The 16,646-nt window shown below is 50.4% G+C and overlaps 1 protein-coding gene across 1 annotated transcript; it reads left to right on the top strand.

The window, feature by feature from the left end:
• Window positions 1-30: 30 nt before the first annotated feature.
• Window positions 31-1,462, top strand: TREX2 (three prime repair exonuclease 2). The gene is made up of 2 exons (XM_040974568.1): window positions 31-208; window positions 602-1,462. The coding sequence occupies exons 1-2, from the start codon at window positions 31-33 to the stop codon at window positions 1,327-1,329; spliced, it is 906 nt and encodes a 301-aa protein (XP_040830502.1). The 3' UTR covers window positions 1,330-1,462.
• The last annotated feature ends 15,184 nt before the right edge of the window (window positions 1,463-16,646 follow it).

Below are 16,646 nucleotides of genomic sequence, written 5' to 3'. Positions count from 1 at the left end.
CTGTCAACACGGGCGTGTGTCCCAGTGGCTATGAGCTTGCGAGGGGGTGGCAAGCAAGCCGGCTGCACAGGTCCTACGGCCTCACGTCTCCTGGTTGCCCAACAGGAGGCAGGGGGCGGGCCGTGGCCACTGATTAAAGGCAGCCTGGAGCAGCCTGTGTGGAGACAGGTGCCCAGCAGCTCAAGAAGCCAGCCAGCACCCGCCCCAGGTAAGCCAGCGCTGGTGTTGGTCGTGACTACTACCAGGAGCCTGGAGGCAGGCACGGGCTGCTTTGGGGCCAGCATCTGTAGGCCAGAGGCGGCCCAGGGGAGCCTGGCATCCGATCCTGATGCTGCTGGTAAAGGGGTGAAGGGGCTGGGCTTGGGACAAGAGGGAGAGGGCCTGGGGAAAGGAGGCAGGATTGCGGCAGGCTAGGGGAGCACACAGTGCAGGCCATGCTGAAGTGAGTCTCTGGTTGCTGGCTTCCCAGTGCAGGTACCAGGAGGTGGGCAAAGGGCGCCCAGGGCCTGGACGGCTGTGAGCCACGGCCAGAGCGGTGGCTGTGTGCAGCAGGGCCAGATGTCATGGGTGGAATTTTCAGGTTTGGTGCCTCTTGCTCTAGCCTCGCTGCGCTGTGACGCCGTCACCATGTCTGAGGTACTTCGGGCCGAGACCTTTGTCTTCCTCGACCTGGAAGCCACTGGGCTCCCCAGCGATGAGCCTGAGATCGTTGAGCTGGCCCTGTTCGCTGTTCACCGGTCCTCCCTGGAGAACCCGGAGCGTGACGAGCGGGGCGCCCCTTTGCTACCCCGGATCCTGGATAAGCTCACGCTGTGCATAAGTCCCAGGCGTCCCTTCACTGCCAAGGCCAGCGAGCTCACCGGGCTGAGCAGTGAAGGCCTGGTGCAGGCCCGGAAGCCTAGCTTCGACAGTGCTGTGGTGCGAACCCTGCAGGCCTTCCTGAGCCGCCAGGAGGGCCCCATCTGCCTTGTGGCCCACAATGGCTTTGATTACGACTTCCCCCTGCTGTGCATGGAGCTGCAACGCCTCGGAGCCCAGCTGCCCCAGGATACCATCTGCTTGGATACACTGCCAGCGCTGCGGGGCCTAGACCGTGCTCACAGCCATGGCACCCGCTCCCAGGGCCGCAAGGGCTACAGCCTGGGCGCCCTCTATCACCGCTACTTTCAGGCAGAGCCCCGTGCAGCCCACTCAGCTGAGGGGGATGTGCATACCCTACTCATGATCTTCCTGCACCGTGCTGCCGAGCTGCTCACCTGGGCAGATGAGCAGGCTCGCAGCTGGGTCCACGTCAAGCCCATGTACATGCCGCCTGACCCCCAGTTCTGAGGCCCTGCCCCGCCCCTACTCCCGCCCTGGGCTCCCCGGCCACATGCCCCTAGAGCCCTGTGTGAGGCCCAGCCGGGCCCAGACGTGCTCCACTGCAGCTTGCTGTTGCGGGGCTTCTGCTCTCCGGTCCTTTCTCAATAAACATTGTAAGCTAATCACTGGCTGTCCTTGCATACTCTCGGGCCAGGTGCTTCACTGCCCAGCCTGGCCAGGAGCCGGAGCAGAGCCACACGTGCCTGCTTAGTGTGTCCTTGCAATGAACTGCATGTGTGGATGGGGACGGCTGGGGGGGGGCTGATGGATTGGGACTGGGGACCCTGAGCTGCCAGCCACTTCCCTGGCTGGTCTGTCACTAGTCCTTTGTTCTAGCACTTTCTACGTCATTGCCCCACAGAAGCGATGAGCAGGGCCTTAGAAAGGGCAGTGGCTTGGGGAGTCGAGCCTGCAGGACCAGCGCTTAGCACTGCCTTCAGCCTGTGTGCCTGCTCTATGAAATGGGCACAGCATGAAGTGCTGTGATCCAGAGTGGGAAGGAGTCACACCCACCTACGTTTGCTGCGGGCACAAGTATGCTGGTATCCTTCGGCAGTGTGCAGCTGAGGTGGGCCTGGGGGAGAAGGCGACACCTGCAAAGGAGCCTGCCCTGGGTGCTGCCTTGGCTGAACTTTGGGGTACTGGCCAACTTGCCTCTGGGGCCCTTTCCGGACGCACTCTAAGTCCAGTGCGTGGGGAGTTGGGTGAGGAGAGTCCTGTGTCACCAAACACAGGTAAGAAAGGGTGGGGTGGCCACACCCAAGAGTGACGCATGAGCAAGGCCTCCAGTCTTGAGCCAGCTGGGCCCATTTAGGGGACGCTAAGTAGGTCACAGTGGCTGGAACCACTGCAGCGTGCAAAGTGGCTAGCTGGGTGACGACACCAAACAGGTTGTGGCCACGTCACACTGAACTGGGCCCACAGCATTGGGCAACCTCAGAGTTGTCAATAGCAGCAGCAGAGTCTCATCTGTGTTGTACACTGCCTTTCCAGCTGCTCACTGGAGAGTGGTCTGCAGGAGGAATACAGCAGCCGGCGGGGAGTGAAGCTGACCAGGCCTACGCTCTGCTGGGGGAGGGGCAGGGCAATATATGGGGAGTCTCACAGGAACCGGGGCCGACTGAACTGCACCTCAGCGCAGGAGGGCCAGGGGACATAGCACCCCCAGGTCTGTTATCAAGGCAGGGCCTATTCCCACTTACTGGCCTAAGTAGGCTCCATGCGGCTGGCAGCCTGAAGCAGGAGTTAGTGCCCTAACAGTGCTGATCTGTCATTACCTTGCTGGGTGGGTTGCCCTTAATGGCTCCCCGTGGGCCACTGCCCAGGCTCAGTTCCCAGCACCCACCGCTGTGGTGCCAAGGTAGTTTGGTCTTGCCCAGTCTCCCTGAGTCCACTTGGACAGTCTGAGCCAAGCATCCAACTTCTGTGTTGCTCAGACAGGCTTTGACGTGCCTGGGGCCTCCCGGCTTTGACGTGCTGATAAATAGCCAGCAGACAGCCCCTCTGGGATAGCGCCTATGCAAGGGCTCATGCCAGAGCCTTGCGTGGCCCGGCGTGCCGGGAACACTGTCCTTGCTGAATCGGGCCGGGGGCTTCCAATTCTGACCGAGCCTTTTCTTTTTCCTTTGTGTTGCTGTTGACCTTGTAGGGACCACATTTTTCCGAGGTTCTCCTTTATTTTTAGTGCCTATTTATGTAATTTAAATTAAAGATTGTTTTATTTGAGAGAGCACATTTCTTTCTACTGGTTCATTCCCCAAATGCTTGCTTGGGCTGTCCCAGGTTGAAGCCAGGAGACTGGAGCTCAGGCCGGGTCTCCCATGCGGGTGGCAGGACTTTCGAGTCAGGAACTACAGCAGGAATTGAATTTAGGCACTCTGATAGGATGGGGCTGTCTTAACAGATATCTTAAGCACTAGGCTAAATACTTTATGTCCCTACTTTAATGTTCAACAATCAATGGCTGTGTTTAAAACCAGCACCCCCTGCAAATTCCCAAGCATTGCATTTCCTAGAATGACTGCAACAAAACCGACGAGTCACTTCAAGTGCTAGTGAGGACAAGAGGTCCCCACGGTGGTCCATGCCATGGCTGCTTTGCAGCACACTTTGCTGGTATCGGTAATGATGAAACGTGCACCTACCATGCAACCCAGCGCTTTCACCCCAGGCTCTTACCTGTAGACCTGTGGAAAGTCAATTCTAGAATGTTCATCATGGCTTTATGATGACCCCAGTGTCATCATAAACTAGTAACTGCAGTGTCCACTAGCAGGTGAATGGTTTGTAATGCATGCTACATCTGGATCAGAGCTGCTGCTAAGCAACCGCAACCAAGAGGAGTGAGCCGCCCCCCACCCCCCCGCCACCCATGACTTGAGTGACTGGCACTCAAAACAACTGGGCCGAATGAAAGGAGCCAGGCTGCAAAGAGCCTGTAGTACATGTGCAGAGCCGCTCCACTGCGTCAGCTCTCCTCCCAGAGCTGTGCATCAGCTCATAAGGGTATTTGCCAATGGGGACACAGCTGTGATCCCAGCAGCACATGGGGCAGGGGGCAGATCTCTAAGTCAGTTGACGGGGGAATTATCCAGGGAGTGGGACACATTTACAATGAAGGGCATGCACATCACCAGCTGGTCTTTATACAGTGACTCGTGATGGACGGGAAGTGTGAACCACACCATGTAGCATGCCAGCGTGGGAAGTCAGAGGTGGGAAGCAGCTGCCCTCCTTGCCCTCACCTCTGGGAGACACCTGCTGTCAGGAGAGGCACTCCACACAGAGGGTCCCTAAGGCCCCCTATACACCCCCACACGCACACACTTACAGTAACACACACATAGAGGCATCCTCACACTCTCATGTGCAGGCACCCTTACACTCAAACATACAGGCTTCTGTAAAAACACGCATGCTCACACAGGACATCCCTACACTCTCTGTCACATTTACGCACACACGGATATTAACAAACAGGAATCCCTACACATGCGCTTCCCTACACACATACACACACAGGGGCATGCCTATACACACAGAGGATTACACACATGCTTCCCTACACACACACAAACACCCAGAGGAACCCCTACACACACATATATACAACATACACACATGCACAGAGGAATCCTTACACATGCACATATGCACACACATACACACAGAGGAACCCCTACACACACACATTGTATGCACTTCAGCAGCACACATACACACATACACACATACAGAGGAATGCCTACACACACATACACACATACAAACAGGAATGCCTACACACATATGCATACACATACATGCATGCAGAGGAACCACTACACACACAGACAGGCACACACTCACAGAGGAATTGTTAACACACACAGACACACACATACACAGACGAACCACTACACACACAGAGAAGAGCCCTTACACATACATGCACGCAGAGGAGTCCCTACATATACATACACACACACCGACACACATGCATGCAGAGGAACCCCTTATACACACCCATATACACTGAGGAATCCCCCCCCCACATGCACACACATGCACAGAGGAACACCTACACACATACATACACATACACAAAGAGGAACCCTACACACACGTGCACAGAAAATCCCCCTACCCACAGGGGGCAGAGGAATCCCTACACACACACAGGGGAATCCTTACACACATCACATACACACAAAGGAACCTCTACACACACATATACAGGAATCACTACACACACATACACACACTTATACACTGACAAATCCTTACACACATGCGTGTACAGAGGAGCTCCTACATACACATACACACGCATACAAAGAGGAATCCTTACACACACATACATACAGACGCATACACACAGGAGCCCCTACACACACGTACACACAAGCACGGCGGAACCCTTCACAGACACACAGAGACATCTCCGTACACACACAGGGGAATCCTTACACACACAAGCCCTTCCTGCACACAGAGGCGTCCCTGTACACGGATACACATACTCTGCACTGATTTTTAGCTGTGAAGTTGAGAAGCGGTACGCTCCCTCTCAGGATCAGTCATCCTTTCTCATCACACACACGCTCGTGCAATACATCCGAACACTACCACATACACTAATCCCCCCGCCACATACACTAATACCCCCGCCACACACACTAATCCCCCCGCCACACACACTAATACCCCCGCCACATACACTAATACCCCCGCCACATACACTAATACCCCCGCCACATACACTAATACCCCCGCCACATACACTAATACCCTTCCTCCTTCCCCCTGGCCCCCAGGCATCGCTGCACTTAGATTCCTTTTGACACACACCTGAATTTGCCTTTTAAAGTGACGGTCAACCTTTCCTAAGCGAACCAGCTTGGATGAGGATCTGGGAAGTGTTATTTGCATTTCATCTCAGTGCGTGCTGGCTACCACAACAAAAAGTTATTGACCAGGTGGCTTTTAAATGAAAACAAAAAGAGACAGAGCTCTGTCATCTGCTGGTTCACTTCTTAAGTGCTTTCAGTGACTGGAGGTGAGTTGAACTGAGCCCAGCAACTAGGAGCTCAGGCCAGCTGTCACATGTAAGTGACAGGAAGGCAAGCACTTGAGCCATCACCTGCTGTTTCCGAGGAAGCTGGAGTCAGGAGCCAGCCAGCCATAGAACCCCGATCCTGCAATGTGAGACGCAAGTGTTTAAACTGGCAACTAAACTGGTAGGCTAGAACCCCACTCCTTGGTGGCTTTTAAACAACACACATTTTTTATAGTGCTAGAAGTTCAAGATGAAGGGTCTGGTAGGTTCAGTGTCTGAGGACCTGCCCTTTGTAGATGCTGCCTTTGTGTGGTGTGTTCATGTTGTACAGAGACATTAATCCCCTCATGACCCTGTCGTCTCCCGCTGGTCCCACCTCCTCAGACCATCACTTTGGTGATTACGTTCTAACACAGGAATTCGGGGGATACAGACGGACCACAGCACATCAATATTCACACACACACTTACAACTCCCCACCCCCCCATTCCTGCACACACGTAACTCCTGTGCAACACATACACCACATATGTATATGCATCCCACATATTGACTAATGTTTTTAAAATGATTTATTTATTTTTATTGGAAAGGCAGATTTACAGAAAGAAGGAAAGATAGAAAAATCTTCCATCCACTGGTTCATCCCCCAAGCAGCCACAATGGCCAGAGCTGAGCCAATCTGAAGCCAGGACCCAGGAGCCAGGAGCCTCTTCCAGGTCTCCCACATGGGTGCAGGGTCCCAAGGCTTTGGGCCGTCCTCCACTGCTTTCCCAGGCCACAGGCAGGGAGCTGGATGGGAAGTGGAGCAGCTGGGACGCAAACCGGCACCCATATAGGATGCCAACAGTTGCAAGGAGAGAATTTAGCCACTAGGCTATCCTGCCGGATCCCTGACTAATGCTTTTGTATAAGTGGAATCTTACCAGACATCACTTATTTTAAAAATCATAAACACTTTATTTTACTGATGCTGTTTAAAAGATTTATTGCTATATGTAATTTATTTATTTGCAAGGCAGAGTGACAGAGAGACAAAGACAGATCCTCCATTCACCGTTTCACTTTCCAGAGGACTGAAATAGCAGAAGCCAGGGACAAATGCTTGGGACATCATCCGCTGCTTTCCCAGGCAAATGAGCAGACACTGGCTGAACCCTCTGTGTCACGACGCCAACCACGGAGTGTGTGGCATAGCAAGTTATTCCACCCCCTGTGGTGCTGAGGTTGTATATGTGCTCTGGAGCAAATCCTAAATCTTTTTTTTAAAGATTCATTTTATTTTTATTGGAAAGGAGGAAATACAGAGAGGAGAGACAGAGAGGAAGATCTTCTACCGCTTTCCAGGGCACAAGCAGGGAGCTGGAAGGGAAGTGGAGCAGCTGGGACATGAACTGGTGTCTATATGGGATCCCGGCACATGCAAGGTAAGGACTTTAACCACTAGGCTACCGTGCTGGACCCATGTTAAGGTATTTTATTGCAACCAGCATTGATAGGGATGTTTCTTCATGTCTAGTGATTTTTCTTTTACATATTGTACTACGTTTTTACTATGTTTGCATTTACTGAATTAACAATGTGCTTGTCAGAGTCCTCATGTTACACGCACACTCACACAAGGTAATCTTCCAGAAATTCATGGAAAATGTGGGTCACGAAAAAGCTTTCCAGGGCTTTCACAATTTCTGCACCCAATTAGTGTTTTATTACATTTCCTTTCCAAATGCTGTGTGTGTGTGTGTGTGTGTGTGTGTGTGTAGGGATATGGGGAGAAAGAGAGGGAGAGATTGAAAGATTTTAAGGAACTGAGTTAGGGCTGAAATCCTGCAGTCTGAACTGGGAAGTTGGAGGCCCAGGGAGAGCTAATGCGGCAGTGGGAGTCCTCTGCAGAGGGCTCCATCTTCTTCCTCTAGGTCTTCAGTGGATTCAACTGGTGCGGGCATAGAAATATTCAGTCCTCCCATCTGGGTCTCACCTGTGGGTGCAGAGACCAAAGCACTTGGGTCATCTTTTGCAGGGAGCTGGATCGGAAGTGGAGCAGCCAGGTATTTAACAGACATCCATATGGGACGCCAGTAACACAGGCTCAACCCGCTGAGCCATAATGCCGGCCGCATAGTATATTAATTTCTTAATCAGATTCAAGTGTCTCACAGACATAGATATTCTCAGTGGAGACATTGTGAGGCACCCAGGTAGGCACAGGGCTTCTTCAACAGTGAGAGAGCAAGCACGTGGTCGCCAGTATCCCTCCTGAGTGCACCCGAGCCGTGGACCATGACAGATAGCTCTGCCCTGTTCCCAGCCTCGTTTGCGAGGTCATGCATGAAGTCATCTGGGAAGTTTATGGCCCCTCCATAGACTTCACATGGACCTTCTTATCTGTATATCTGTATAGATTCTCCCCTTTCCTGGTTCTGGATCAAACACAGAGGCATCTTGGGAGCATGGGTGTCTCCGATGGCTGCAAATAGAGCACTTGTAGGCCTCTGAGGATTCCGGTTCACTATGACCCATCTAACTGTGCGCGTAGAAAGTTAACCTCATGTAAAAATGCCTTCACAATCACAGCAATGCTGGTATTCAGCCAAAAACTAGCTACAAAGGGGCACTTCAAAAGTTTGTGGAAAAAGACATTATATGATAAGTTTCCTTTGGTTTGAAAGTTGAAAGCCTACAGCAGCGAATACACAACTTGGAAAACCCCCAGCTCCTATCAGAGTGCCCAGGTTCAAGTTCCAGTTCTAGTTCCCATCCGGCTTCCTGCTCGTGCGCACCCTGCGGGGCAGCAGTGGATGGCTCAAGTGCTGGGTTGTATCACCCTCCCAGGGGACCTGAATTCATGCTGGGCTCTTGGGGGCCAGCTGTTGCAGGGGGAGGGAACTGGCAGCTAGAAGACATTCTCTCTCTCTCTCTCCAAATCAATAAATTGAAATCCATGCCCCCCCCACAGTACACATCTTCCATGAACTCAAACACCCCTCATATTTGTGGATTTCAGATTATTAAGAATTCCTTTATTTGTTTATTTGAAAGGGAGGGAAGGAGAAAGTGGGAGGGCGGATGGAGGAGGAGTAAGAGAAAGAGATAGAGGTAGAGATTCAGATTTTTGGGTTTGTCTACCCAAGGGTCAGGGAGGCCAAGAGGGACTCACTCTGTCCTTCTATGTCACCTCCCCAACCCTACACCCTGGGTCTAGGTCTCTCCAGCTAGCTGGGATGCTGGTCCCTACCTTCACCTTCCAGCTGACTGGACAGATGCCCCCTTGAGGCCATACTAGAGCCCAGGCAGCCCTCGGGTAAAGAACATACAGCTTTCCCTGGTTGGCGGGGGGGGGGGGGGGTTGCGGCGTGAGACTTGCACCCAGGCAGCAGGATCAGGTCAGAAGGCAGAGGGCTGAGCACAAGTTTTAGGACCACAGCCCTGGGGACAGCTGTGATGCTGGCATTTCTGTCCAGGAACCTGGCAGTACAGCCCAGGGCAGCAGCTCAGCTGTCCTGGGGAGCCCACTTGCCTGCTTACTGAGCCAGAGTGAGGCAGCCTTAGCCTTTCCTGGGATAGAAGGGACTCAGCAGGAAGTGGGGGTGGACTTGATGGTGACAACATTCCCTAGTCCCCCACTGGCTGCTCCATGAGCAGCTGAAACTACTCTGTGATCTGCCCCCCTGTGTGCTCACCTGTAAACTGCAGACCATCTGAGGATCACAGTGATGGGAGGAGGGGCCACAGCTCTTGTTAGTTTTGAGCCCTGGGAGCCCTGCAGGGCTGGATGCCTTGCTACCCTCCTCCCTCTGCAATGAGTTCAGGTATTCCTTTGTGCTCTTTACTGTCTCCAGTGTGCAGTTCAATGTGGCAGCTGGAAATGGAGGTGCAGAGTATCTGAAGGGACCAGTAGCTAAGAATCTAGACCCCAGGCAGGGCTTACCAGTTTATTTTGTTTTGTACAATCCCTTTCAGAGCATCGAATTTACTTCGAGGTGATTGTATCTGTTAAACTCATGGAGTCATCTCTAAATGGACAAAGGTGGGAAATTGGACCAGAGTTGAGTCAGCAGCTTTGGGGTTGGCTGGAGTTGGGAGACCTTGAGGAACATGAAGGAGCCCACGCACTGCTTCCTGGCATCCCACGGATGTTCCTGCAGGTATGGACAGCCAGGAGGCCCATGAGAACCACTGCGACCTCAGAGAAGCCCATAGCTTTGGAAAGGGAAAGAGAAAGATCAGTTACAAATCATGGACATGAACGTGAGGGTTTTATTAACAAAAGCAATAAGGAGCAGGGGTGGCCATAGAGCAGCCCCACGTGTGGCTTCTGCTCTTTTCTCATGGGCTTTGGCAAATGCACATTATTTGCATGAAAGGGACAGTGACTTCTGAGAATTAGGGAATCTTCCTCCTTTTCTCCAAACCTGATTATATCTATAGGTTGCTATGGCAACGGTAAGCTGGAGTGATATTTACCAGGCCAATTCCTTCTGATTCAAGTATGGTAAGTGCTTGTTCTCTTGGAGGCTGGGTCTTGGAGGTTGGCCTTGGATCTAGGTGGCTTAAACCAGGTCCTTGGCCTGTTATCTGAGTTTCCTGTCAACTTCCTCATGCTTGGAGCTGGGCTTGCCACATACTCTGTCACTTACAAAGTTCTCTCTCGGCTTGCTGCGTCATTCCATTGTTGCTCTGGGCAACAGTGGGCCTGGCCTCAGGGCCCTGTCATCTTAGGCCTGCTCTCACAGCCTCTACTGCAGCTAAGGGTGACCATGTGAGCTGCTTCTGGCTACAGAGACCCTTCTTGGATCCTTATAGAAACTTCTTGGGTGAAGCTAAAGTGGAGACTCAGGACTCTGGCCTTGCCCCTTCCTCTGTCCATACTTGCAAGTCTAAGTAATAGTTATACCTTCGCTGTGGTTATGAGGTAAGGTGAAACTGCTCAGAGAGATGCTACTGAACCAGAGCCAGAAAGCCACCTGCAGAATTCTCCAGAAACTTCAAGCAAAGAATCATACTTCTCATTATTTAATCTAGCATAGTCAATAATCTGTGACCAGTTTCCTAACTTGTATGCTGTGCTTGGTCCTCAAGCCAAGATAACTTCTATTTTTAAAATATTTATCATTTTATTTGAAAGGTAGATTTTTATAGAGAGAGGGGACACACACACACACATACCTTCCATCTGCTGGTTCACTCCCCAAATGGCCATAATGGTTGGAGCTCAGCTGGTCCAAACCCAGGAACCAGAAGCTTCCGCTGGGTTTCCCCCCATGGGTGGCAGGGATTCCAAGGCTATGGACTATCCTCTGCTACTTTCCCAGGCCATAAGCAGGGAACTGGATCAGAAGTGGAGTGGCTGGGACACGGACTGGCGTTCATATGGAATGCCAACACTGCAGGTGAAGGATTAGCCTGATATGCCACGATGCCACAGACCCTTCTTCCTCTTTTAAGATTTATTCTGAAAATCAGAGAGAGGAGAGGAGAGGAGAGAAGAGCAGAGAAAAGAAGAGGAAAGAGAAGAGGAGACTGAATGTCTTTCAGTCTCTAGTTCACTCACTAAATGCCCTTAATAGCCAGACTTGGGCCAAGATGAAGCCAGGAGCCCAGATCTTCATTTGGATCTTTAGCAAATGCAGGGCCCCCAGTATTTAGAGAATTTTCTATTGTTTTCTCAGGCCTATTAGTGGGAATTGGCTGGGAAGCAGAGCAGCTGGGACTTGGACCCATGTTCCCATATGAGATGCTGGCGTTGTAGGCCGTGGCTTAAGTCACTGCACCACCACAGCAACCTTTCCTAAAGCACCTCTGAGCCAAGCATTTCTCTAGCACAGAGTGCTCTGCTTCTCTCCTTCAGTGTCCTTCTCGCCCTGCCTTTTGTTTGCTTGCATCTTCTCACTTTTTGGCCACTTCATCAGCTAGAATATGAAAGGAAAGGACATTGAGGAAATTTTAATTGGGAAAAAAACCCTCAAAATTATTTTCTCAATTCCCTTGCTTTGATTTTGTTTTTTCTGTCAGAAGCCTTAAAAAATCTCTGTGAATAATTATTAGTCCCCAGAACCATCATGAAGGGATACACAATTATTATTATTGAGCCTATTGTCAAATACGATCTGCAGCACCCCCCCCCCATCATAGGAACAAATCAATATTCCTAGGGATGGTTGAGACCACAGTTTAAAAATCAACAACCTGTGCAGAAGAGCCAGACACCTAAAATGCAAGCCATTGCTGAGAGGGATTCCAGGTCCGCCAACATGGAGCCATGTACCATGTCTATGGGAGGGCTGGAAGGCTCAATATTGTTACGAAGTCAAAAAACGATGTAGAATCAGTACAACCCCAATTGCAGTAGGCGTCTTTCTTCATAGAACTTGGAAAAGTGTTCCCAAACTTCCACATAAATGCAGCAAACTTAGAACAAGCAAAAAATCGTCAACAAGCAGACTGATGGAAAGCTCACGATTACCTGATTTCAAGACTTAGTGTAAGACTCCAGTAGTCAAGAGAGTCACATGGCATAAACACATGCAGACTGCCTAAGACTGCGTGCACTGTAGCAAGCAGATTCCACAGTAGGGCAGTACAAATAGCAGAGATGATTTCTCCCGGTTTTGGTGGCTGAGCAGTCCAGCTTCTGGCACATGTTTTCTGAAGGAAGAACTCTCTACATGGCTGCATTCTTGCTAAGGCCTCACTTGGTGGGCAGAGAAAGCTCTGGTGTTTCTTTTTATAATGGCACCATTCCCATACTGAGAGCTCCCGTCTCATGACATTGTACAAACTGAATTAATTCCCAGAGGTGCCACCTCCTAAAATCATCCTCTTAGGAGGCGGGACTTTTGCACATAATCAATGCAGTGCCATGAAGAGTCCAAAAAGTGGAGAGAAGATCATCTTTTCAACAAAGAGTACTGTGAACAGTGGATATCTATATAGGAAAAGTAAACTATGCATCTGCATCATGCCATACATAACATGGGTCACAGCTGTGTCACACCTCATCCAGTGGAGCCTGTGTGAGAAATGACCAGGCCGAGGCGGAAGCTTCAAGGAAGGATGCCTCCTGGATTCGGCTGCATCTCTAGGGGTCTTGGCATTCCTGGCTGTACTCTCTTTGCTCTTGTCTTTATGACTGTAATAATACTATTTATGTGCGGCAAAGGCCCGAGGTTCCTTTATAGTTCAATGAAGCCTTCTGACAGGAGACTGGACAAGGATAGCAAGCAGTATGAGATAAAAACTATCAAGAGAAAAACTATAAAACTTACATGAAAAAGCATAGAATGAGAAATCATAGTGACTTGAGTTTTGCATACTTTCTCAACCATAACATAAAAAGAACTAAAAATATTCAAATCCATCATTTGAACTTTATCAAAGCAAAACAACTTATCTTCTTCACAACACACTGCTATAATAATGGAAAGGCAGAAAATATTTGCAAGAGGACATTTGAAAAACAATATGGTTGTGCCTGTAATTCTTAAAATTCGCTAATAAGACAAAACACATAATAAAAAATGAGCAAGCAGCTGGAACAGACACTTCATCGAATAAGATTACATGCACAGCCAACTAGCACATGATACGATGCTCAACGTCATTAGTCAGCAGGCAAATGAAAACCAGGATAGGATCTCAACTCACACTTACCAGGATAGCTAAAATGAAAATGATAGACAATGAGCAGAGTTGGAGAAACTGGGACCACCGTTGCACCAAGTGGTGCAATGTCTTTAGAGAATAGCAACTGCATTCCTAGCTATAAACTGCCAAGAGATTAATACATATCAACACAAAAACTTGCACACTGATATTCATAGCATTCTATATGCCATGACAAAAAAAAAACCCCAATGTCTAGCAACAGTATCCACAATGTAGCCCATGCATCTGATGGGACACTACTCAGCAATAACTGTACAGTATTGATGCCCTACTATTATCAGGATAAAATTCCAATTATGCTGAAAGGCCAGACATCCACTATATGAATCCACTGGCACAGAATTTTAGAAAGTGCAAATTAAGCTAAGAGACAGCAAAGCATAGGGTGTGTAGAATGGGGGCCAGGGAGAGGCAGTAAGGAGGAGTTACTGGGAGCAGAGGCCACTTCTAGGGGAGGTGGCTATGTTCACTGTCATGACCACAGCAATACATGGATGTCCAAAGCCACACAATCGTACACATAAAGGTATAGAGTCTACTGTGCACTCTTTATACCTCCATGAGGCTGTCAGAGAAAGTTCAAAAACAAATCAGTCACCTCAAAGCTGCAGCTAGCCTTTGTTTCCCAGCTGAATGTTCCCAGGTGGTAGACAGATTGACTGCAGTTTTCTTGAACTTCAAAGGAGGCACTGCATTGCTTTGAGGATCAGGGATCCTGGAGGGATGCTATTTTGTGATATCCCAGACACATTTGCGCAGTTACAAAAACCATGGAAAGTGGGTACTCCTGGGCATTGCTCAGAGTTGCTGGCTTCCTGCTTTTTCACACGGGGCACCCCAGGCTCCACCCACAGCTATTCTGTGACCTCCTCACCTTTCGGCCTTTGCTCAACACACACCATATCCCTCTTTCTTTCCTAAACTGTCCCAAAGCCAGCCCTTCTCTGTCCCCTCACTGCTGGGGATCTCTCACTCCATTTCTGGTTCAGAATGCTGTCTTCTGCAGAGCACTCACCATGGCCGTGTGGTCACTGCCACATTGCCCAAAAGCTGGAGACAAAAACACCTACATGTCAGCCTGTGATTTTCAGGAGACACATGCACACTTGAGCAGCCCACCTTCTGTATCTGGGCTCAACTACCTATCTGTGTAGTTTAAATCCTCAACATAGCTCCTCCCCACTAGAGAGTTCATTTCAAGGCCAAAGCTTGAAGCTCCTTTCTGACCCAATGACCCTTTCCGATGCATTCAGTCAGGCCGATTCAGCAGTTACTCCAGACACTGCCACAGCCTTTACACAGCTTTTGCTAAGTGTCTAGAGTCCCAAAGGCCAACTGGTCCAAAGGCGAAGGTGTCCAAGTGTGGCATCTAAGGAAGTTATCATTGGGGAGGATGGGAGTATGGGGGCAAGACGGGAAAGCAGCAAGTATGACTTTTTCTAATAGCCCAAAGCTTTGACAATCCACACAGCCCCGGAAAAGCAGCCGTGAGTCAGCATCGCAGCTTGCTGCATGGCGAAAGCAAGGGAGGCCAATCTTAAGGCACCTAAGCACTCTGCTCATGTGGCATAGCTGACTGCTACACCTAAAAGAAAATGCTCCCGTAACATCCTGTAGCAAGGTGTACATTTGACTGATTGGGAACTGGCCAACAAAAAGACATGCTGCTGCTACGGATGCCATTCACCCAGATCAGAACCCAAGAGTAGGTGCTTTTTGAAGCAACAGGATCCACTGCAAGCAAGGCCCAGCATGTCTCCTTGGCAGAACCACTTTCTGCCAGAACCACCTGTCTGAGTACTCCCCTGTTGGAAGTCATCCTCAGGGGCAGATTCTGGGGTTGGGGAACAAAGGTGCTCCTGTGAAAAAGAGTGGGCTCCCACGCAAGAACCAGTGAAGGCCATCACAGCAGAAGAGTCATGGCACAGTAAAAGTTGAGGATGCTCTAACTTGTGCCAATCAGGTCATCTGCCTGCCAGAGCAATGAAAGTAGACATGGGCACATGAGGCTACATCCAATGCCCACAGCTTCTTGCTGCTGGTACCCATCCGGCTTAAGCAATGGCAGATACTCTGGCTTACCTCCAAGTAAGGCCAGGGTGCCCTGTGCACTGAAGCCGGGGTTCCGTCACATGACATGGAAAACACAAAGGCTAGCAGTGCAGGGAGGTGCAGGTTGCCAGACGAGGAGGCAATCCGAGGGCAAGGAGATGCGGATGCAGCAAAGAAGACAAAAAGCAAGTCAACAAAGATCTAGAACTTTCTAGACTCTGCTTTTGGGTACAAAGCATAGCTATGTAGGTATAGGAATTGTGCTTATCTGTGTGTGGATGTGCACAGGTGTGTGTGTAATTTCTACAGCTGTCTTAGTGACTGGAGCGCTAAGCAGTGTCCTGGCATGGAAACCACAGGCTCCTCCTTGGCAACCCTACAGGGTAGGGGGGCTCTGCTACCCTCACCCCTGCCCGTCTTGTGCACATGCTATAACCCCTTCCCCTGGAAGTGGAGACAGCTGAAACAAGGTGGCCAGCTGAGAACACCAAGGGACACAAATCCCAACCCCAGCTCCAGGGACAGCATAGGTGGGGTGGGACAGGACCTGGCAGCAGCCACAAGCTCGCTTGTTGAAACAGCCCTGCAGGCTTCCATCAAGTGCCCTTTGAAGGGGCTTGCCCTGGCTTCCCAGGACTAGGGCACCAGGCTTGTGAGCACACGCAGTACGCATAGCATCTGAGGCTGTCCCCTCCCTCTTGCCTGAGGTCTGCTGGGGAGGGGGAGGAGGGGCAGACTTTTGTTTAAGGAGTCATTCCCTGACAGTCTCATATGGCCAAAACCTGTTTTCACTGGACATTAACCCTGAATAAGAGAACCCTCAAAGCAAATCAAATCTCTAATTTTCTTAAGAAATGTCCAGCAAATCCAGAATTTCTGTTGCCCAGATTCTATTCCAAGTCCATTTAAAGCAAATTTCAAACCCATCCTGCCTTCTCCTGCCACTCCCCAGCCACAGGGGGGACTGCCTGAAGCACTGGCGCAGTGGGGGCTGATGAGTGCTTCAGAGAGGTCGCTGCCAGGGGCACG

Source organism: Ochotona curzoniae, unplaced genomic scaffold, assembly GCF_017591425.1.
Source record: "Ochotona curzoniae isolate NIBS_2020 unplaced genomic scaffold, NIBS_Ocur_1.0 contig_2469, whole genome shotgun sequence".
NCBI lineage: Eukaryota > Metazoa > Chordata > Mammalia > Lagomorpha > Ochotonidae > Ochotona > Ochotona curzoniae.
The sequence above is the reverse complement of the archived record's forward strand: the minus strand, read 5'-3'. Positions and strand labels throughout refer to the sequence as shown.

Bases quoted from the DNA above. Each gene is read 5' to 3' on its own strand.
- TREX2 (XM_040974568.1), top strand. From the start codon at position 31: ATGAGCTTGCGAGGGGGTGGCAAGCAAGCCGGCTGCACAGGTCCTACG. The intron at 209-601 runs GTAAGCCAGCGC...CTCTTGCTCTAG, and splicing joins CCAGCCAGCACCCGCCCCAG to CCTCGCTGCGCTGTGACGCC.